Raw genomic sequence first — 22,625 nt, 5'->3', positions numbered from 1 at the left:
GTGTGGTATTCTTGTAATTTGCTGTTCTTTTCATACTGTGTACTGCGCTATACCCAAGACTGCACTACAAAATCTCCGGACAGATTTATTACATTCTCTCGCACCACAGTGCAGCAGCCAAAAATGTTGCACCGCATTGCGTGACAAGGAGAGAGCAGGAGAGTGCCATATCTGTAGAGATAAGGCACTGTCCTCCCCTCTCCCTAGCGCCGGGGCAGAATTTTACTGCCGAGCACCATGCACACCCCTTTGCGCCATAGTGCAAGGGTGTGTGCGAGCCATGCACACCCCTTTGCACCATAGTGCAAGGGTGTGTGCGAGCCATGCACACACCTTTGCACCATAGTGCAAGGGTGTGTGCGAGCCCTGCACACACCTTTGCACCATAGTGCAAGGGTGTGTGCGAGAGTCTAGCACAGGGTTCATACTGGAAGAGTTCTCTTCCAGTTCGAAATACTATGCCTAGACAACTTTTAAAATGTTTCCTACTTTGTACGTGTGATGTACAGTGCAGCACACATGCAAAGTCGAAGAAAAGAGAAATTAAAACATTTCTCCTTTTAAGGCTTGCTTTCAAGTGGCCTCATGTTTTTTTACGCAAAACCCTATCTCACATTTTTGGTAGATAGGATTTTCCATCAAAAAGACTTGTTGTGCCGGTTTGCCTTTTTTATGACACAGAGCCCAAAATGTTGGTAGATCTTGTCTCTCGTTTTTAAATAGCAATACCGTTTTAAAATACATCGTGACGGCTCTCCTTCTCGCCCAAGACTGAAAGGAAGAGCATAAGTGAGTAATGAGAACACTCCTTTTATCAGTCGAGAGCCTGCGCTTTGTGGCGTGTGCTATGGATAGTATCGTCAATAGAAGGTACACGGCATCTGGTGCATGTGGCGAGGGCGCCTCTTTTCAGGGGCTGTGCGCACCTCATGCACGATGCTGCTTCCCCGGTTGCCAGTTCCCTGCTTGGGATATTTGTGAGCAGCGTGTGAACAACAAATATTTATCAGGCACACACTAGGCTGCTCTCGAGGCGGTGCTTCGGGGTTGAAAGCGCGCACAATGACTGACAAAAAATCCTCGGTGTCTGGGAATGAATGACTCCTCTTTACTCAGACTGTCTTCCACCCACGGCAGCTCCCGCCTCCCCTGCCCCGGGACAGGCTGCAGCCTTAACCCGGGACTCCCTGCCTGCCGGGGCGAGCTGCCTCCGGAGCCTCGGAGCCAGGAGCTGCTGGGCGAGGGCCAGGAAGCGGCTGGGGGCACATCTGGTTCGCATTGCAGCCAGAGGTTTCCCTGCCTCACGCGTACCTGTGGCGCGCGCTCCCTCCTCCACCGCGTGGCATCACTCAGAGGAGCGCCAACCCCGAGACATTGGAAACCTGTCAGCTTTTGTTTTGATAGAATTAAAACAGCAGCAGCGAGGAGGGAAGCGGAACACCACACAGCATCCTGCGGCGAAGAGGGGAGGAGTGGGAGCCGTGCAGGGACTTGTGCACATGAACCCACATGCACAGGGAGCAGGGCTCTGGGGTAGGAGGTGGCGAGCCGGGGAGTGGGTGCTGGCTGTGGTGGGGGTTTTCTGTTTCTAGCACAGCTCCAGGTGTAGTGCAGGCTGCTGGTGGTGGTGCTGGTTACGGTGCAGCTGCTTATTTTGGTATTGCTGCTGTTTGTTCTGGTGCTGTTCCTGCTGCGAGGTGCTGGGTGAGATTCTGCTTGCCAAGGTGATTCTGCTGCCGCTGGAAGTAGGGCTGCTGATGGTGGTGAAACTGATTCATCTGGTGTTCTTGCAGGTGGTGCTGGTTGTAGTGGTGAGTTTGGTGGTAGTGCCAGGCTGGTATTGGGGCTGTTTCTAGTGCAGCTTCTGCTGGTTGTGGCGGTGTTCTTATTGTAGCTTGTGGTGCTGCCGGGTGTGGTTTGGTGATCAGGTTGGGAGTGCTGTTAAAGGTAGAGCTAGTGGTGTTGTTGCTATTGCTGGTGCTGCTGCTCTGGTGCTAGTTACATTTGGTGCTGCTTGCACTAGTTTTGCAGCTGCTAGACCTGCTGGTGGTGCTACTAGTAGTAGTTGTTTTACTGGTTGTGCTGCTGGGACTGTTTCTGCTGCTGGTAGTGGAGGTTCTCCTGCTGTTGGTGGTGGTGCTTCTGGTGGAGCTGCAGGGCTGCTGCTGCTTGTGGTGGTATCCTTGCTAGTTGTGTTGCTGGTGCTGCTGCTCCTGGAGGAGCTGCAGTGGTGCTGCTGCTTGTGGTGGTGTCCTTGCTAGTTGTGTTGCTTGGGCTGCTGCTCCTGGAGGAGCTGCAGTGGTGCTGCTTGTGGTGGTGTCCTTGATAGTTGTGTTGCTGGTGCTGCTGCTTCTGGTGGAGCTGCAGGGGTGCTGCTGCTTGTGGTGGTGTCCTTGCTAGTTGTGTTGCTGGTGCTGCTGCTCCTGGAGGAGCTGCAGTGGTGCTGCTGCTTGTGGTGGTGTCCTTGCTAGTTGTGTTGCTTGGGCTGCTGCTCCTGGAGGAGCTGCAGTGGTGCTGCTGCTTGTGGTGGTGTCCTTGATAGTTGTGTTGCTGGTGCTGCTGCTTCTGGTGGAGCTGCAGGGGTGCTGCTGCTTGTGGTGGTGTCCTTGCTAGTTGTGTTGCTGGTGCTGCTGCTCCTGGAGGAGCTGCAGTGGTGCTGCTGCTTGTGGTGGTGTCCTTGCTAGTTGTGTTGCTTGGGCTGCTGCTCCTGGAGGAGCTGCAGTGGTGCTGCTGCTTGTGGTGGTGTCCTTGATAGTTGTGTTGCTGGTGCTGCTGCTTCTGGTGGAGCTGCAGGGGTGCTGCTGCTTGTGGTGGTGTCCTTGCTAGTTGTGTTGCTTGGGCTGCTGCTCCTGGAGGAGCTGCAGTGGTGCTGCTGCTTGTGGTGGTGTCCTTGCTAGTTGTGTTGCTGGTGCTGCTGCTTCTGGTGGAGCTGCAGTTGTGCTGCTGCTTGTGGTGGTGTCCCTGCTGGTTGTGTTGCTGGTGCTGCTGCTTCTGGTGGAGCTCTAGTGCTGCTGCAACCCCTTGCTGGTTGTGCTGCTGGTTTTGGGAGGCTGCTGCTGAGATGCTGCTACGGCCAAGGGTGCTCCACTGGTGCCTGCTGTGCATAGGTGGCCTGGCGGGGGTCTGGGGTGAGATGTACACCTCCATGGTGAACGTGCAGCAGGCCCTGGCGACGGAGGCCACACTCCTGCAGCATCTGCAGACCTACATCCAAGACGAGACCTCCAGACTCAGCGACCTGAAGAGGTAATGGAACGAGCGACCCCACATGCATGAGTAATGCCAGCTGCCAGGGGGCGCCCTAGACCTGGGGGAAGGAGTGGGTGTTGTTAAAGTGGAACACGAGCTCAGTCGACTGATGAACTAGGTGGCTGGCATATGTCATTATAATGAGTAAAAAAAAGTATGTGTCAGGAGGAGGGGGGAAGGTACAAGACACTGTCTTGGACTCATGTAAGTTGAGGGCAGACAAATGATTGAGAATAGAAGATGAACCTGAGTGTCTGAAAATAAGGGCTTTTATATATATATATGGAAGATCAGAAGGGTTTTATATAGTGAATGTAAACAAAAAATGCATTTAAAAAAGACTGATACTCCTGTTGCAGACATGTGTAATCCAGTCAAGCCAACTTAGCCTTTCAACCTTAAGAGATCGATAACGCGAGTGCCACTGTTACCTGTGCCGCTGCAGATTGCAGATTTAAGTTTAATACAGTTCTGCTTGAAAATACCAACCTCGAAAGTAAAAATGACAAATGTTGCTCCACATTTTATTTCCCGTCTTTCTGTGTTTTTGGGCGTGGGTATGAGGGCGCTCTTTTTCCCCATTCCGGGAGTGAGTAAGTACCCCTCTCTTACAGTGGACCCCTAGATGCTCACTCACTATAAATAACTCACTATGGCTGTTTTTCCAGTTTTGTGTTTGTAGTGCTGTCCATCCCGTCTTCTCTTGCTTTTCTTTGTGCACACGACATCATTTGATCTGCAAGTTGACATAATCACAAATTTTACTAGACACCTGACACCAAATTCCTGAACATTTCACAAGCACAGTGACGTTTTGCTCCAACACTTACCACATCAACAGACTAGTGAAAAAATATTTGCACCTGCCCATTGACCGGTGCAAAAATTATATTTTTCCTGACCAATTCACAAAAAACAAATATTTGATATGACGACGTAATATGATTCAGTTCCAGATAGCTGATCTGGAAACTACATATAGTAGCTGCAATCAGTATGATATGTGTATAAAATGCATGCAGGCAATGGCCAGGTCCATTTCTGGCTCAACAGCAATCAACACTACACCCCCCCATACCACCTTGTGCTTGCATCAGATATTCCACTGAATGAAGGAGCGATTCCTCTGCATGAACAGACCCAAGACTGAGAGGATAGTTGGAGAAATGGACCCCCAGCACCTCTCTCCCTCCTACCCTTGTCTGTCTGCCCCATACGCCCTCCCTTCCCCTCCCTTGTTTGTGTGCCCTATACCCCCTCCCTTGTCTGTGTGCCCTATACCCCCTCCCTTGTCTGTGTGCCCCATACCCCCTCCCACCCCTCCCTTGTCTGTGTGCCCCATTCCCCTTCCCTTGTCTGTGTACCCCATACCGCCCTCCCCTCCCTTGTCTGTGTTCCCCATATCCCCTCCCTTGTTTGTGTGCCCCATACCCCCTCCAACCCCTCCCTTGTCTGTGTGCCCCATACCCCTTCCCTTGTCTGTGTGCCCCATACCGCCCTCCCCTCCCTTGTCTGTGTGCCCCATACCCCCTCCCACCCCTCCCTTGTCTGTGAGCCCCATAGCCCCTCCCTTGTCTGTGTGCCCCATAGCCCCTCCCTTGTCTGTGTGCCCCATACCCCCTCCCTCCCCTCTCTGTGTGCCCCATACCCCATTCTTCCCCCTTCCTTGTATGTGTGCCCCATACCCCCCTCCCCTCCCATGTCTGTGTTTTCCTTAATACCCCCTCCCTCCCCTCCCTTCTCTGTCTGCCCCATACACCCTCCCTCCCCTCCCCTCTCTGAGTGCCCAATACCCCCTCCCTCCCCTCCCCTCCCTTCTCTGTCCGCCCCATACACCCTTCCTCCCACCCCCTGTCCTCTGTCTGCTTGCCCACTACTCTCGTGTTAAGGCCTCCGTTGTCCGTGTTGCCCCACCCGCCTCTCCTCTATTGCCGGTGTTGCCCCCACTCTGCCTCCCTCCGTTGGCTGTAATGCCCCCGACCCATCCTGCATCCGTTTAGCGTGTTGCCCAGTGCCCACCCACCCTTGTTGTCTGTGTTGCACCTGCGTACATTGTCCGTGTTGCCCCCCCCCCCCCACATTCCGTAACAAAAACAAGTGATATGAAACGGACACCGATGGCCTCATCGTATCGCTTCTTCCCACACCCTGCGTCGTCCATGTTGCCCCCAATGCACACTCTGCCTCCGTGTTGCCTCCGGCCCTGCCCCCTCCCGCCAGCAATAAAATAAAAAACCGATAGGACCCCGTCTGCATTGGCCGTGCCATAGGGTTTTTTTCCGACTTTCAGCCATGCTGCCCATACAACATGGCTAAAAAGCATGATAAAACCAATAACTCTCGTGGGTGAGACCTGTTAGCGTTGACAATGTTTATTGACAAAATGTCGCTTGATTCATTTTCACCATATCCAGTAGTGCAAGTTGAGGCATGACTCGCAAAGAGGGGGTACAAGGTCACTGGCTCCCAGGGCTGCTGAAAAGAACATCAAATAGTTGCCATCTGGCTGCTTAGGTAACTTGAGGCGGCTGTCTCCATCTGGGGTCAAAGGGCAAAGGTCTGGGTGTTGATAGTCCACTAGTGGGCAGAACCGGACGAGAGAAGCTGGTTTAGTTATCAGCTTCAGGTAGGAAACATTGAGCGACAATTCTGTCTTTCACACTTGGCCGAACTGTTTGATCCTGGGCAAACAATGTTATCACCCCGTGTCCTGGTTCCCTTGCTTCTACGCAAGTGGGAGTGTCTAGAAACAGACGAACCCAGCTACAGAATTACACACAGAATCTGAACAGCGAGGGGGGTCTGATAGACTTGAAATGGGACCTCAGGAGGCCGATTCTCCAGCGCTGCTTTAGGGCAGAACCCCACGAGGAGATGGGGAGGATGATGTCAATAGTCTCATAGAGCGATTCTTGCTAATGTATCTAAATGTACAATTTAAATGGGAATAATTAGCTTGTGAGTGCTGAGTTTGCACCATTTGTGCTGGTGCTAATGGGCACAGCCGTCGCATACTGTAATGTAGCGTTACCACATTCGAAATGCAGAGACGCCACGTCACTTTTAAATGCTAAATAGCGTTAAAAGTGTAATTATTCGATTACAGCACATTTACTACCACTTTATTTTATAGATCCAGCCATCTCTAAATGAGGACCTGTACATGTCGCAAACTATGCGGCAAAATATGAGGGGGCAGATTTACATGCCCCTTGCGCCACTTTTGCGCCACTTTTAACATGGGAAAAGTGACACAAACGTGGCGCAACGGGCTTGTAAATCTGCCCCGAGGTGTGTTTCATCATAGGAAGAGACGGGGAGGAAAGAGACGCACACAAAGACTGCAAGCAAGGGCCAGAGACAGAAATACAGATGAGAGAACGCGAGAGAGGATAGTCTCAAGACACAGAGAAAGAGAGCGAGAGAAGAGAATAGGTTCTTTTTTGAGAGACAGCAAGAGAGGCCGATACGAAAAGAGAGAGCGAAAAAACAATAGAAAAAGAAACAAGCAACGGAGAGGCAGAGAGCAATAAAGACAAAGCGAGGGAGAGAGAGAGAGAAAGACAGAAAAAAGAGGAAAAAGAGAGATAATTCGTGAGTTATAGATAAAGAGAGTGTGTGGGTGATGGGTGAGGTCAGGGACCTCCTGCCAAAATAACTAATGTGTTAAGGATGAGATAAGTGTAGCCGCGAGTTGTGACTGTAACTCCACCCTGCCCCCTGGCCATTACCTCCTCCTATTGGCTGATTGTCCAAGAGGCATGTGAGATCACGAGATCACTCTATCCTTGGGGATCGCTGTCCTGGCTGCTGCCAGAGACTGTAATATATGGATAACCTTACAATTTACATAACCTGGAGGATCTCTGGAATAAATTATGTGGCAGAATTGACTAAATTATGTGGCAAGAAGAGCCAAATAATCCGGCATAATGCAGCACATTTTGTCATAGTAATACTTCATTACTGAATTTTTTTTTTAGAATAGTAATACAGGCAGGGCAAATATTTCACCACCACATTAATGCCAGTTTTACACACAAATACAGGCATAAGCAACTGAAAGAAGACCAGTTAACCTTTGAGAAGTTTCTTCAACTGAGCGCAAACACATGTTGATCCATTTGAGCTGGACACATTTTTTATGTTGTTAAAATCTGCAGATTATATAGCAGATGATGGATTATGTGGCAAATGCGGCAAATCCATACTTCTGTGAAAAAAGCCACATAATCGCATAACAGAATTGCATAATCCCGGCGGCCCTGACAACCTCCCACTTAAAGTGGGTTCTCAGCCACTGTAAACGACTAAGAACTACCTGGGCTGCAGGATGAAAGGTAGACATGAATAAAGATGCTATTTACATCTTTAGCAACAGTATTGCATACACGCAATTATTTAAAATATATGGCATTTAGTCAATTTTTAGGCAAGTTGTGTTAAAGAACACCAGTTTGCGGCATTGTTTTCAACATTTTTATTGGGATGAACCTCACAATATCTATCCCTGTGGATGGTCAGACTTATTTGGGATGCCAAAATAGTTCTCAAATATTTTCGCAGTGCATCTTCAGACCTGTAAAACCCATGGCCTTTTAGGTAAATTAAAAAAAGATGCCTATATTTAGCTTTGTCTTTTTTAATCCCTGCAAGAGTATCTTGCAAACCCTGTCCCTCTTCCTCTCAAACTAGTTTGAGAGAGTAGAGATTTTACATTTCGCTCACTTGGTGTGTTTTGGGGAGCTGTTTACGCTGCTCTGAATTAGGAGTTTATCCGTTGCCCCCGTCCACAAGTGGTAGAGTTCCAGGAGAACGGGGCCCTGGAGCAAGGGTAGGACGAACGGCAAGTTGCCCATTAACGCCTATCACCAGAGCAACGAGGTGTTCTGGCCATCCCTGTCAGTCCATGACATTGTTCTAGGGGTCCACTGAAATCCCCAGTACACGTCTACTAGGACATTCCTACCACCCCTGGTAATTTATGTCAATATACTGAATACCAGGCGGTAGTGCACTATTATCACCTTCCTTTTACTGGTCCTGACGAAGTGCCAATTGACCCATTAGGGGCAAGCCTAGGTACGAAACATGTTGACCATTTACACATAGGTTGCCCCCCAGGGACATCATTTTCCACACAGGGGCATTCACTCAGTTTTTAATTAGGCTAGAGCTACGTAGTTTATTAAAATTTGATTTAAGAGGACTGCTCCATACCTATTTTAATTATTTTCACCCCCTTGTGCACTACCCAGCCCCCACACCCGCATGCACCTTACGGCTTCTTCTTCAAAAGATCCCCGGCAAAGAGCCCCGATTTCGGGAGCCCGTCAGGCATTGCAGCGCCGGCCTGATGAGGGGCAACCGCCCGATGATGAAGCATGACACCTCTCGTGGTGTGTGAGGGCATCACGAAGAAAGACCTGTCTTTCCCACACATCCCTACAGGAACATCAAACCTTCTCTAGATCTTAGAGTTCCAGGAGACCCTGGTCTCAATCCCTCGCTTCAAATTGTGTTTCAGGGCAAATCAGGTTATGTTCCTCACACATGCCTTGTAATGTACATGCTGGGAATTGATTTAAGACAAGGCTCTTACTTCTTCCGGCAGACAAGAGAAGTGAGGCATAGGGCAAAAAGAGACTCCCGAAAGAAGAGTCCCAACTACAGCGAAACCGGTCCTGGGATGCTTGTGTCCTGGTTCAGGGACGACCTGGCCTAGAAGTTCATGCTAGGCTGTTCCTGTTGGAGCAGGGGCAAGACTGATTTGCTTATGGCTCAGTGGAGGCTGGCATCTACGGGGAGGGCATACTCGAGGGCAAATAAAAATTAAAAAAATTATAATAAAATAAACACCTCTCCACTAGACCTCTTCTTTCTTAAACTCAAAGCTGGCCACCAGGAAACTCCTTTGACCAATCCTGGTGCTGCTCCCGTGCAGCTTGTGAGCAGCGCCCTGATTGGAAGGAATGGCCTCACTTGGCATTCTACAGCGCTCTGGAGGCCTGCACTTGCTCTAACCCACCTGTCTTAAGACAGCTGGGTTAGAGATGTTTAAAGAGCGCATGTGTGGCTGGCCACCGTAAGACGACCAGCCACAAAGACATGCACACTTTAAATAGTGCACATACAGCCCACCCTTCTCCCTGCTGCTGTCACTCAGCAGGCCCGGCCCCGTCCTTATGCTCTGTTCGGGACATGGGATGAAAAATTAAATGGTAACGGATCGCCATTTTATTTTTAATCTATGGGGCTTTGGGGTAATTTAAGTGGGGCAACATTCCTCCGCTCCAATGGAGGAGTCGCCCCTGGTATGCCTGGGTCCAAACTGAGGTGGCATGGTGTGCAAAATAATGTTCGATTGGGATGAGGTCCTTAGTAATTACCAGTGGCTGAGTCTAATTCAAGCATGCCATCCAACACTTTTTTGTATACTTCAATGCAACGCCCTAGGCATGGCGGGAATGCCAAGATGTTGGTCCCATACTCACTGTTCTACTGGAACCAAGCTACACCCAATAGAAGAGCCCAAATGAGGGTGAGACTAGTCTTGGGTCTTGTGTTCTGGTTTCGGGAGGACGTGGCCTGGCACTTTAGGCAGGACTGTTCCTATTGGAGCAGGGTCAAGACGGATTTGCTTACAGCTCGGCCGAAACTGAGGTGGAAAAACAATGATAGGCTGGGATGTGGCCCGAGTAATTACCAGTGGCTGAGATTAATTTAAGCATTCCAAACATCACTTTATTGTTCATCAGAAAAGAGGATTGAGGCATAGGGAAATAAAATGAAGTCTCTAGGATCGCACAGGGAAGTCTAGATTCAATCCATATCTTCTGCATTCAGGGTCACAAAATCATTTGGACCCTGAATGGACGTGGAAGAGAAGTGATGGTCTCTCACATCCTAAATGGGTGAAGTGGTCTACATGTTTAAGCCAAATACATCTATTTCTTTTGGCTTTCTTAAGGACCAGTGAAATAGGCTTAAAATATGGCCTGAACTAGTGAGATGTATGCTCACACACTAAGGTGTGTGTAAGTGAGAAATGGTTTTGTAACTTCGTGGAAATTATTGTGGGAGATTCTCTTCCACGTCCATCATTAATTTTGAATACTGCTCCAGGAACCCTATAAATAAAATTTGATTCACACCAATTGCACTGGTATACTGGAGGTAGTTTTAAGGTTTTCACTCACTCACCTCACCTCCTCACTTCCAAATCGAACCTGCTCTGCTGCAATCAAGCGTCGAAGCACACCTAGGAGGCACTCACTCGGCCCCCTAGGTGGGAACCAAATGATGAAGCACGCCACCAACTAGGTTGGTGGGTGAGGGTTCTGTTAAAAACCTAATGGGTTTTTCCACGAGGTAGACTACCTCTATGATCCTTAACTAACCAGTCTTACCACCACAAGCTTGTTCTCATTTGTTTATTCAAATACAAGAACCTCCATCTTGTCCACATTTCGACTATGAGAATTCAAAGGCATCCAGTTGGCAAGCGCCCAAAGATGTTCCTTGAATTGGTTCTACGGAAGATTGGAATCTCCGTCAAGGTGGAAAAATCTGCTAAGTGTCGTCAGCATACACGTAAAAGCGTAGGCCAAAACAAAAGATAAGGGTAGCCAAGGCTGAGGTTACATATATTAAAGAGTGTGGGGTTCAACATGGAGTCCTGAGGGACCCCACAGGTGATGGGTTTAAAATCAGAATGGAAATGAGCCAGTGGCACAAGTTGAGAGCATCCTTATGGAAAGAACAAGAGCCAGTTGATGCCAAAAGTGTCAATTCTATTTATGATATGAAATGCTGCAGAAAGGTCTATGAGAATGAAAGTACCCAATCCACGGGAGTCTAAGATTAACCTGATGTCATTGGTTGCTGCAATCAGTGCAGTCTCAGAACTGAAATTAGGGTGGAAGCCAGACTGAAGGTTATTTAACAGGTCATGGGCATCAATATACTTAGACAGTTGTTGGATTACGCAGTTTTCAGAGTCACAGCGGCTAGAAGGTCTCATACTTAGAAAGAACCGAGGTGTCGAGCATAGGCTTTTTTAGAAGGGGGATGATAAGCCCTTGTTTCCAGTCATCAGGTACCTTGCCAGATTTGAGTGAAATTTTGCAGAGCAAGGACACAACTGAAGTAAGAGAAGAGGCGACTGCTGTAGTGGCCTTTACTGGGAGAGGATCTAGGGTAGAATCAGTTGAAATTGCAAGGACAGTCAAAAGAATGTCATCAGTGGTTACAGAATCAAAAGATGACCAGACAGAAGCTGAAGTTTGTAAAGAAGGAGTAGAAGAGGACAGGGATGATGCACAATTGAAAGTCATGTCAATGCAAGGCGTGCTGAGAATCTAGTAATTTTATCTTGAAAGAAATTAAAGATCTGAGCACAACTGTTGGGCAGAGATAACTGTAGAAGAAACTGCATCAGGATCAGCAAGAGTGTGATATAGCGGAAAGATCTCTTTAGAAAAGTATTTTTTGCAGATTTGATAACACTTGGCTCATATAGACCAATCTTTTGTAAATGCCAAACACCCTTTTGTTAAGGGCTTGGTCAGCATGTTTGAAGGTAGACCTCAAATGTCTTTCAAATTTCTTGCAGCGTCTCGTTGCCGCAGAAAGTTCCTGTAGGTACCAAGGGGCAGAGGAATGTGTTCTGAAAGAGGTTCTGATTTTACAAGAAATAACAGAAGCAAATGCTTTTGTGACTCAGGTGTTGTAGTGGTCAAAGAGAGAATTTATATTCGAGGGAGAAATAGAAACTGTGCTTTCGAGGGCCGAGGCAAGTTTGGAAGCATTGGGGCATATTTATCAAAAAATCTGTCATCACATCAAGCCAACCTTGCTGCACTGCGCTGTGCTGCGTGATAGGGAAAGGGTATGAATGTGTCGTATTTAACATTATACAGTGCATTCCTGTCTTTTCCTTGCGCTGGTGCACAATGTGTTGCCTAGCGCCAATGTAGGTAACCTTACACCATGGTACAAGGGTACCTGCGTTGTAAGCATGATTGTTTTTTGTAAAGGAAGGGACAATCCCCTGAGGCATTTTCCTGTTTCAATGTGTGCTGCAGAATGCCGTACACATAGAATGAGGGAAAAACAAGGAGAAATAAAGATATATATCCTTGTTCCACCTTCCCTGGGGGCGTATAGCATTCGCACATCTACCATTAATGGTTAATCTGGGAATGCACCAAAATCCATAGGTGGATGCATGGGAACACCCACACTCCATCCATGGAACACGTCCTTAGGGCAGAGTAACGCAACACAGTGATTTGCGCCGCATTGAGTTACTCTAAATTTATCAGGCCACTCAGGGCTACATAAGATGGCCTTGCGTAGCTTGATAAATCTAACTTGACTTGCTTCGCTCTTGCGTCCCGTTGCATGACGCAAGGGTGATGCAACCTTTGATAAATTTGGCCAATGAAGTTTAGACCAAGGCCAATTTGGTTGAGAGACTTCAGGATAGGAATTTGATCGTGACTGAAAAAGTCAAAGACTGTGATAGAATATAGCTGTATGATCAGACCAAGTAAGCTCCATCGAGGAAATTATGTTAAGTAACTCTTTATGGGCAAAATACGGTCACTGGTGTGGCCTGCTGCATGCATTGGCTTAGAAACTAAATGATTATGCTGAAACGTCACGCAAGAGTAAATCAGGTCCTGGGAGGCTTTCTCAGAGGTATCATTAACAGGAAGATTGAAATTTCCAACGACTATTAGCCGGTCAGTAACCACGCTAATGATAGAAATAACTTCAAGCAATGAGGTTGTAAAGCATTTGACAGACTCAAGAGGTCTGCAGTTCAATATAAGCTTTAAAGAGAGTTTGTGATTGATAGTTAGGATCACAGATAACAATTCCAAGTCTGAAATTATATATATATATATATATATATATCCTTGTCCCAACGGAGGGTGAGATTTGTTTCTTGTCACAGGACTGCAATACCCATCATGTACTATTACCCGGAACTGTACTTAATAAGCACATTAGTAACTGTGACGTATTGATTGTTACATTTTGCTTGTTACCAGACCGTTTATATATATTCACTGAAGAAACCATAGGTTTCAGGGGCGTTATAGTTAGCTGGACTTTTCACTCGTACAAAACCATTGAAATTCCCCCGTTATAGTTAGTTCAGCTAACTATAACTCGCCCGCCCGCAATGCACTGCTGATGACGTCACATATTATATCACTCATAACATGGTCAGTGACATCACTCATGACATCACTGATGACATCTCAAATGACATCACTGATGACATCACTGATTACATCATCCAGTGAATGTGTGTTTTTCTGAAAATTACATATGTTTTATATATGTATATCTCAAGGTCGATGGAAGAATAAATGGGTATATAAGTGTCTAAATGGATGATTTGTTTTTGAAAAATTGATTGTATAACTGACTGATTAAGTATATCTTAGTGAATACATGGCTTAGTGCGTAATGTTTAAATATGTAAATATCTGTATCAGTCTCTCACTTTGTGTATAAGTGGCTGCATGGGTTGGTGAGTAGCTACATGAGTGTCTATATAGGTTATTAGTTGGTTTTTTGAGTATCAGTATGAGTGTCTGAGTGTCTGTATGGTTCGGTGGGGGGTATTACGTAGTGCATAGGTGCATGAATGAGTGAGTCACTGTTTGTAAGACAGCATGTGTGCAGGACTGTATGGGTGGATGAGTGTGTGCATGGGTGTGTTAGTGAGTGAATGACTGTCTCAATAGTGTCTTTATGAGTAACTACATATGTTTTAAACTGGTATATGTGACTATTGGTGTATATAAGTGAGTATATGTGAGAGTGAGAGATTGGAAGATTTCCTGTATGAATAAGTATTTTTTTCTATAAGTGATTGTTTAAAAGACTAAGTATGTGTAAGTTTCTGTAGAAGTAAGTGTGGTGGCGTGTGTATAACTGTATATGAAAGTAAATTAATGTTTGATTTTTTATTAGCATGAGTGACTATGTGTGTGAGTAACTCTATGGATGAGTGGCGTTGTGTAACAGGATGTATAGGTGTATGAGTACATATGATGAGTGAGTACATGTATGAGTGACTGTATAGGACTGTTGGTGAATGAGTGGATGTGTATGTGGATCTTAGAATTACTGAATAGGTTGTTGTAACTGGTATTGGTATGTCCATTGTTTTGAAAATTTTAGTATCTATTTTTGAATGTCTGTGTCAAAGGTTATATTAGGGGGAGAGGAGGTCTGCAACTCTATCACAAGGATGATGTCATCAGTGATGTCATCAGTGATGTCATTTGAGATGTCATCAGTGATGTCATGAGTGATGTCACTGACCATGTCATGAGTGATGTAATATGTGACGTCATCAGCAGTGCATTGCGGGCGTGCGAGTTATAGTTAGCTGAACTAACTATAACGGGGGAATTTCAATGGATTTGTACGAGTGAAAAGCCCAGCTAACTATAACGCCCCTGAAACCTATGGTTTCTTCAGTGAATTTCGACGGTTTTTTAAATGCTAATTCCTAACTATAACGTGCCTGAAACCTATGGTTTTTCAGTGAATTTCAAAAGTTTTTTAAATGCTAATTTCTAACTATGCCTACAGAGATAGGACATGTGAAGAGAGAAGAAAAAACGCACAGAAAGAAAAAAAAGAAATGCAGAAAGAAGCAACAGAAGTCCTCAAAGACGAAGAAAAGTGTAGGAAGAAGGATAACGTGCAGAAAGAATAAACAGAAGAGCAGAAAGAAGCCTTGTTGCAAAATCATCCTGTACCCTCAACTTTTTCAGACGGATACTGGTGGTAACTGAGTCTGACTAACCAGTCCTAGAGCCAGTGCTATGTTGAAAGACACTCAGAATATAGTGAAAACACCTACATACACTAGGGAACACTATGCGTTGGGGTCCCCCTGTGATTAGCATGACCTCCTCTGTAAGCCCCTAGTATATAATAGGGCAGGGGATTAAAACTACCTCTTAAAACGCACCACAGGGCGTGTTTGCACACGTCACCTCAGGCCCCATCCCCTCCCTTCCCTTCCCCACTGTGTAAACACGCCCTGTGGCCGTTTTAAGTTGGGAGATTAAGTCCCCTTGAATCCTGAGGGTCCCTAGGGTCCAACTAGACCACTAGGTACCTCCAGTAAGCGCCACAGAGCTGCGTTGCAGAGAGGTGTAAAAAGTGGCACGGCCTGGACCACCTCTCTGCAACACAGCTCAGTGGCGCTTACTGGAAGCACCTGGTGGGCTAGTTAGCCCCCAGGGACCGTCAGGATTGAAGGGGAATTATTTCCCCAACTTACAACGCGCCATAGGGCGTGTTTGCACACATCACCTCAGGCCCTGTCCCTCCCTTCCCCACTGTGTAAACACGCCCTGTGGCCGTTTTAAGTTGGGAGATTAAGTCCCCTTGAATCCTGAGGGTCCCTAGGGTCCAACTAGACCACTAGGTACCTCCAGTAAGCGCCACAGAGCTGCGTTGCAGAGAAATGTAAAAAGGGGAACGGCCTAGACCACCTCTCTGCAACGCAGCGCAGTGGCGCTTACTGGAAGCACCTGGTGGGCTAGTTGGCCCCCAGGGTCCCACAGGATTGAAGAGGAATTATTTCCCCAACTTAAAACGTGCCACAGGGCGTGTTTGCACACGTTAACTCAGGCCCCGTCCCCTCCCTTCACCACTGTGTAAACACGCCCTGTGGCCGTTTTTAGTTGGGAGATTAAGTTCATTTGAATCCTGAGGGTCCAACTAGCCCACTAGGTACCTCCAATAAGTGCCACAGAGCTGCGTTGCAGAGAGGTGTAAAAAGTGGCACGGCCTGGACCACCTCTCTGCAACACAGCTCAGTGGCGCTTACTGGAAGCACCTGGTGGGCTAGTTAGCCCCCAGGGACCCTCAGGATTGAAGGGGAATATTTCCCCAACTTAAAAAGCGCCTTAGGGCGTGTTTGCACACGTCACCTCAGGCCCCGTCCCCTCTCTTCCCCACTGTGTAAACACGCTCTGTGGCCGTTTTAAGTTGGGAGATTAAGTCCCCTTGAATCCTGAGGGTCCCTAGGGGCAAAATAGCCCACTAGGTACCTCCAGTAAGCGCCACAGAGCTGCGTTGCAGAGAGGTGTAAAAAGGGGCACGGCCTGCACCACCTCTCTGCAACGCAGAGCAGTGGCGCTTACTGGAAGCACCTGGTGGGCTAGTTGGCCCCCAGGTTCCCTCAGGATTGAAAGGGAATTATTTCCCCAACTTAAAACGTGCCACAGGGCGTGTTTGCATACGTGACCTCAGGCCCCGTCCCCTCCCTTCACCACTGTGTAAACGCGCCCTGTGGGCGTTCTAAGTTGAGAGATTAAGTCCCCTTGAATCCTAAGGTTCCCTAGGGTCAAACTAGCCCACTAGGTACCTCCAGTAAGCGCCACAGAGCTGCGTTGCATAGAGGTGTAAAAAGGGGCATGGCCTCAGAACACCTGTCTGCAACGCAGCTCCCTGGCGCATACTAGAGATACCTGTTGGGCTAGTTGGCCCTCAGGGACCCTCAGTATTGAAGGGGAATTAACTCACCAACTTACAACTGGCCAGGGGGCGCGTTTGCAGAGTGCTGCAAGGAGGGGGCGTGACCTCCCGCGCAATGCCGGTCTTTTATTTATTTTATTTTTTTAAGCAGGAGGGCTGTGTGGCCCCCCTTCTTTTTCTAATTTATTGGCCCTGGGGACCCCATCCCCCAGGCCCTGCACCCTAATTTTTTTTGTTGAAAAAAATAAATTTGGAAGGGGGCCGCGTGGCCCCCCTCCCAAGGCCTTAATCGGCCCCGGGGACCCCAACCCCCGGGTCATGGCCTTTTTTTTCTTTATTCTTTAGGAGGGGGCTGCGTTGCCCCCCTCCTCAGACCACTGATGGCCCCGGGGACCCCATCCCCTGGGGCCGGCCTTTGTTTTTTATTATTTTTAAAAAATATATATTTATAGAAACACCTAGGACATGCTGGACAAACCATATGTACCTATCACCATGACGATTTGCGTGATATTCATTAAAAGGCGACTATGCATACAATGAATCCACGTGGAATGTATTTACACCGCTAGTGAAGCTCTGACGTGTCTGACGCCCTACCCTGCCTAATCCCGGCTCCCCCACCGGGGGGTACTCTCCAAGTAGACACCCTTGTCGTTTATTTATACAAACATGGGTAGCTATTGACGGGCACATTTAATACACACGCACACCAAGCAATTCAAAGGGTATTCGACAAAAATTCGACCAAACTATGCAAGAAACCCCCCTCACGGTTAATAAAACACACATCCACCGCCGGATGTGTAATACTTTTTATTTTACTCTCTGGAAAGGAGACGGACCTCACTTGAGAGTCACAGCATGCTCCTGGCTGAGCCCAATGCTGTGTTACACCCACCAGTGCCCGCCGAGTGCCATACACCTCTGTGTTGTATTCCACCAGCTATTGCGTATGCTATGACACTCTCTAGCCCATGTGCACTGTAACACCACCCCGTGAATATGTCATGCCACACTTGCCTTCGCACAGGTTATATTGCCCCATCTAACGTGCCTTTCTCGATGCCTATGTTATAACGCACAGCGCTAAGCCATACATATTACAATCTGGGATCCATATCTTTGTCACAGTGCATATGCAATGTTACACTCCCCAGCACATATTTTATATTGCAACTTTAGAGACTAGTTAGGTTACACAACACTGCCCTGTGCATATTAAACTCCAAGGCGCATATCGCATAGCAAGCACTAGTGCCTGTGCTATCTCGCGCTCTCCAATGAATCTGTCATTGCGCACAATGTATTGCATATTATATTTCACGCCCCGGTTCATCTTATATCACACTTTTTGGTGCATAGTTTATACCATATACTATATCTAATTTTCATTTTCAATCGGGCTCTCAGGACTATGTTCTGTATAACACTGCATCCACCTACCCTTTTCACGGGCATTACATTTTGCGATGGGGGGTGGAGGGTCAGGGGGTGTTTCTGCCAAGTGAGCCCGGAGTTACAGTCACAAACGTCCTCTTCTTCCTGAATAAAAGTGAGATTATGCTGCATACTTGTTCATATTTTAAGTAGTTCGCACAGACACACATTTCAAAAACAATAAAGTTGCTAATACCCACCTTCTCTGAACAGTTAGCTTGCTGCCCCATCCACCTCCTCCCTATCCTCTGTTGTCTGAATCCATGGACTAGCCTCCTCCCTCCTGCCATTCATGGCCTGATGTGCTGCCACTGCCCTCCATTTAGCATGATGTACCAGTCCACTCCTCCTGCCCTCCATTGCCCAATTCTATGGCCCATCATTGACCTCCTGCTTAGCCTCTGTGCTTAGCTTGCTGCCCCTATTCTCCTTCCCCCTGCCCTCCGATGTCTTTGTGCATGCCCCTGCTCTATCCTTTTTGCCCACCATGTTCCATGGACCTGCCACTCCTATCTACTCTGAGTGTTCTGTTGAGCTGCCACTCCCCTCCCACCTGCCTAGCATTGTCAGATGACTGTAACCTGTCCCTGCCACCTCCACCCTGCCTGTCCACATGCCATGCCCCTATCCCCTTCCTCCTGTCCTCCATGGTCCATTTTACTGCCACACCCTTCTGCCCTCCCTGGTCTGTTGTGCTGCAACTGCTCCTCTTGCCTGCCCCGCGCCGTCTGTTGTGAGGCCCCTTCCCCTGAACTCTCTTGTCTGTGCCCAGGTCCTGACCCTCCCTTCTATCCTCCATGGTCTTTTGTGCATGCCCCTGCACCCTCCTTCTTGCCCATCATAGCCATTGTGCTGCCACTAACCCTCCTGCTTGCCATGCATGGTCTTCTGTGCTGCCATGGCCCCTCCCACCTTCCCTGTGTGGTCAGCTAGCTGCCCCTGACCCCCTCCCACCTTCCCTCCATGGTCTGTGTGTATGCCATCATAGTCTCACTGTTGCTCTCCATGGTGTGTCTTGTTTCTAGTGCCCATCCTGCCTGATCTCCATGGTCATCTTGCTGCTCCTGCCCTGCCCCCTTGCCCCCAGCCCTCTGTTTCCATGTGCAGACCCCTATTCCCTCCCTCCTGGCTTGTCTGTTCCATTGTAATGCCCCTGATCTGTCCCTCCTGCCCTTTATGGTCTGTTATGCTGCAGCGTTCTCTCCTGTCTGTCCATTATTGTCAGCTAGCTACCATTGCCTCTTTCCCCTCTGTTCTCTGTTGTCCATGTGCATGGTCCTGTCCCCTCCCCATTGCTTTCTATGGATTACTGTGCTGCACTCCCGTCCCGCATGCCCTGTGTGGTGTATTGTGCTGCTGCAAACCCTGATGCCTGCCCTGTAGGGTCAGTTTGGTGCACCTCTCCATGTCCCTCCTGTCCTCTGTTATCCAAGTCCATGTCCCTACCCCAATTCCTCCTGCCTACCATGATCCAATGTACCATACTTGCGAACATTTTGAACTTGGTAGGAGGGAGATTTTTAAAAAAACTGGGGTATTGATTTTCCCCTTTGAGTTACATTGAAAAAGAGGAGATTGTAGACAGGAGACAGATCAAATAAAGCCTATTTGAGCTTAAAAACATTGGACGTTTCCTGGCTGAAACGGGTCTGATGGCATGTATGGTTGTACTACCACTGCCTCTTCCTTCTGCCCACAATGGTCTATTATATTGCCACAGCCTATATAGCCAGTCCTGTATTGTTGGTTTGTTGCCCCTGCCCCCCTTTCCACTGCCCTCCATAGTCTGTTGTGCTGCCACTACCCTTCCTGCCTGCCCAGTGTGGTCAAATTGTTGCCTCTGCACTCTCCTACCTGCCTTCAATTTTCAGAGTCCGTGCCCCTGGCCTCTGCCTCTCAACAGTATCCCAATGAACAACTAGATTGCTAACATTCTATATTTATTACAAAAGTGTGGAACGCCTGACGTCATCTTGATTTAATCAAAACTGTAATACCTAGAGCATTTCCTTTATAAATTACATATATGAGAGGGTCTTATTTGCATCAGAATTATGGTTAGTGCTCTAAAAAACTAAAATGAGGACATATTTTCTGAGTTTTCAAATAGCGACAAAAAACTTTAATTTTTTTTGTAATCTTTATGTTATTTTATCCAGTTGACCACTTGATTAAATGTTGCAGTTAGGGGAGAGGATGTGGTGTTACTTCCAGAGCTGCAGACGTTGCAACTGGGGAAGCAGGTTGGAGTTTCTGCTTCAGCTCAACATTCTGTGATTCTGGTCAAATCACTTAATCTCCCCATGTCTACACCAAAATGAATTTGATGTTGTGTGATGTAACCAATGCTCATGTAAAGCACTCCAATAACTGACAAGTCTGCACTATATAAAACTGCAAATACACAAAAAATAAGTGTTTTGCACACTTCTGTCATTGGGCTACATGTGGGCTACATCTGGGTGATATTTGTGCTGCATTTGTGCTCTTTTGTCTCTGGTGGCCATCTTGGGAGATTTATTTGTTATGAAGTTTCCTAATTTCCTCATTTACTGCAGTCTCCTCGGTAGGAAATGCTTTCAGTTTTTTACTTTGATTCCATCAAGAAGGTATTCAGATATGTCACACATTTGCCATAAATTCTGAATGTTAGCACTCTAGTTGCTCATTAGATCACTGTAGTAAAGCTACTGCTCACCACGGAAGTCTGCTGCTGGTATTAAAAGTGCATGTTTCAGTCTGCATATCAGAATTTTTTAATGAAATAGAAGAGGATTTGAGAAGTCACTCAAAATGTGCCCTAATTTTTCTTTCTTCAGCACTAATCATAATTGCTATGGCAAAATGAACCCCCTCATTGTGTTCCTTTTTAAATTAAATGTTTTAAGTGTTGCCAGTTTATTCCAATCAAGATGGCTTCAGGTGTGCCATACTTTTGTCATAAGTAGGACAGTAAGCGCTCTAGTTGTTGTTAAGAACACTCTGGGACATGCTGTCATTAGGCTATACTTGGGCTACATCAGGGTGATATTTGTGCTACATTTGGGCTCTTTTGTCTCTGTTGGCCATTTTGGGAGACTTATTTGTTATGAAGTTTCCTAATTTCCTCATTTACTACAGTCTCCTCAGTAGGAAATACTTTCAGTTTTTTACTTTGATTCCATCAAGAAGGCATTCAGATGTGTCACACATTTGCCAGAAATTCAGAATGTTAGCACTCTAGTTGCTCATTAGATCACTGTAGTAAAGCTACTGCTCACCAGGGAAGTCTGCAGCTGGTATTGAAAGTGCATGTTTCAGTCTGCATGTCAGAATTTTTTAATGAAATAGAAGAGGATTTGAGAAGTCACTCAAAATGTGCCCTAATTTTTCTTTCTGCAGCACTAATCATACTTTCTATGGCAAAAAGAACCCCCTCATTTTGTTCCTTTTTAAATTAAATGTTTTAAGAGTTACCACTTTATTTCAATCAAGATGGCTTCAGGTGTGCAATACGTTTGTCATAAGTAGGACTGTTAGCTCTCTAGTTGTTCTTTAGAACACTCTGGGAGGCTGCAGTAGAACACAAAGGAATCAACTGACAGTCTCTGCCCTTGTTGGATGTACATGTTTTACTGAGAATGTCAGACTTCATTCTCAAATGACTGAGAAAGATAATGTGAATTTACAGAAAATATGCTCTCAGTTTAGCTTATAGATCACCTTCCAAACCTCTGTGGGAAAAGCATGAGAAAATAGTTTTCTCTCAAACAGGATTCATGATATCACAGCAGAAGGCTTTTTCACATGGTAAAATCACCTTAGAACACACCACAATTCCTAAAATGAGTATGGTACCATCAACAAATGATTTATAATGTAACTAAAGTCTTAAAACCTTCTATTAACTGCAATGCTTTTTAATGAGGTGCTATCATGTATATTGGTCCCAAGATGGCTGCCAACACTTCTTGGATGAAGTACTGACAGCCAATCAGATCTCACGATGAGATGTGTGGTTAGGCTCCGCCCAGATATATCTATCTTTTTAACTCTAATTTTCTCAGGAACTACTGAACGGATTTACACCATTTAAGCAAAAGGCACGAGTCTGAACTGAGGACTACCTCTTTGCCAAATTTGGTGTAATTCCGTTCAGCAGTTCGGGCTGTAGCTGCGTCAACAGGTCCTATGGGAAAATGCATGGGGAAAACACGTTTTGGGACCCCCCTTTTTTCTCGACCCCCGCTTGACAAATCACCGTGAAATTTTCAGGATAGGAGCGGACCGAAGCTGGCCAAAAGTTTGGAAAATTTCGCGAAGATTCGTCAATCGGCACCAACGTTATTCCAAATAGAATGTTGCGGATTTCCTATTGAAAAAAGGTCCTAACTATAACTACCTACTGGCGACTGCCAGTAGGTAATATATAC

At 46.9% G+C, this 22,625-nt stretch overlaps 1 protein-coding gene across 2 annotated transcripts in view; it reads left to right on the top strand.

Annotated features, from left to right (window-relative positions):
- Window positions 1–1,187: 1,187 nt before the first annotated feature.
- The window catches only part of P4HA3 (prolyl 4-hydroxylase subunit alpha 3), a 198,122-nt gene continuing 176,684 nt past the window's right edge, over window positions 1,188–22,625 (top strand). The window contains exon 1 of one of the 2 annotated variants that reach the window (XM_085623338.1): window positions 1,188–3,246. In XM_085623338.1, the coding sequence (XP_085479464.1) occupies window positions 3,062–3,246 (185 nt within the window). In that variant the 5' untranslated portion in view covers window positions 1,188–3,061. The remainder of the gene's footprint in view (window positions 3,247–22,625) is intronic. The other variant, XM_085623337.1, reaches the window with a different exon arrangement.

Source organism: Triturus cristatus, chromosome 8 (assembly GCF_964204655.1).
Source record: "Triturus cristatus chromosome 8, aTriCri1.1, whole genome shotgun sequence".
Taxonomy (NCBI): domain Eukaryota; kingdom Metazoa; phylum Chordata; class Amphibia; order Caudata; family Salamandridae; genus Triturus; species Triturus cristatus.
The sequence above is the reverse complement of the archived record's forward strand: the minus strand, read 5'-3'. Positions and strand labels throughout refer to the sequence as shown.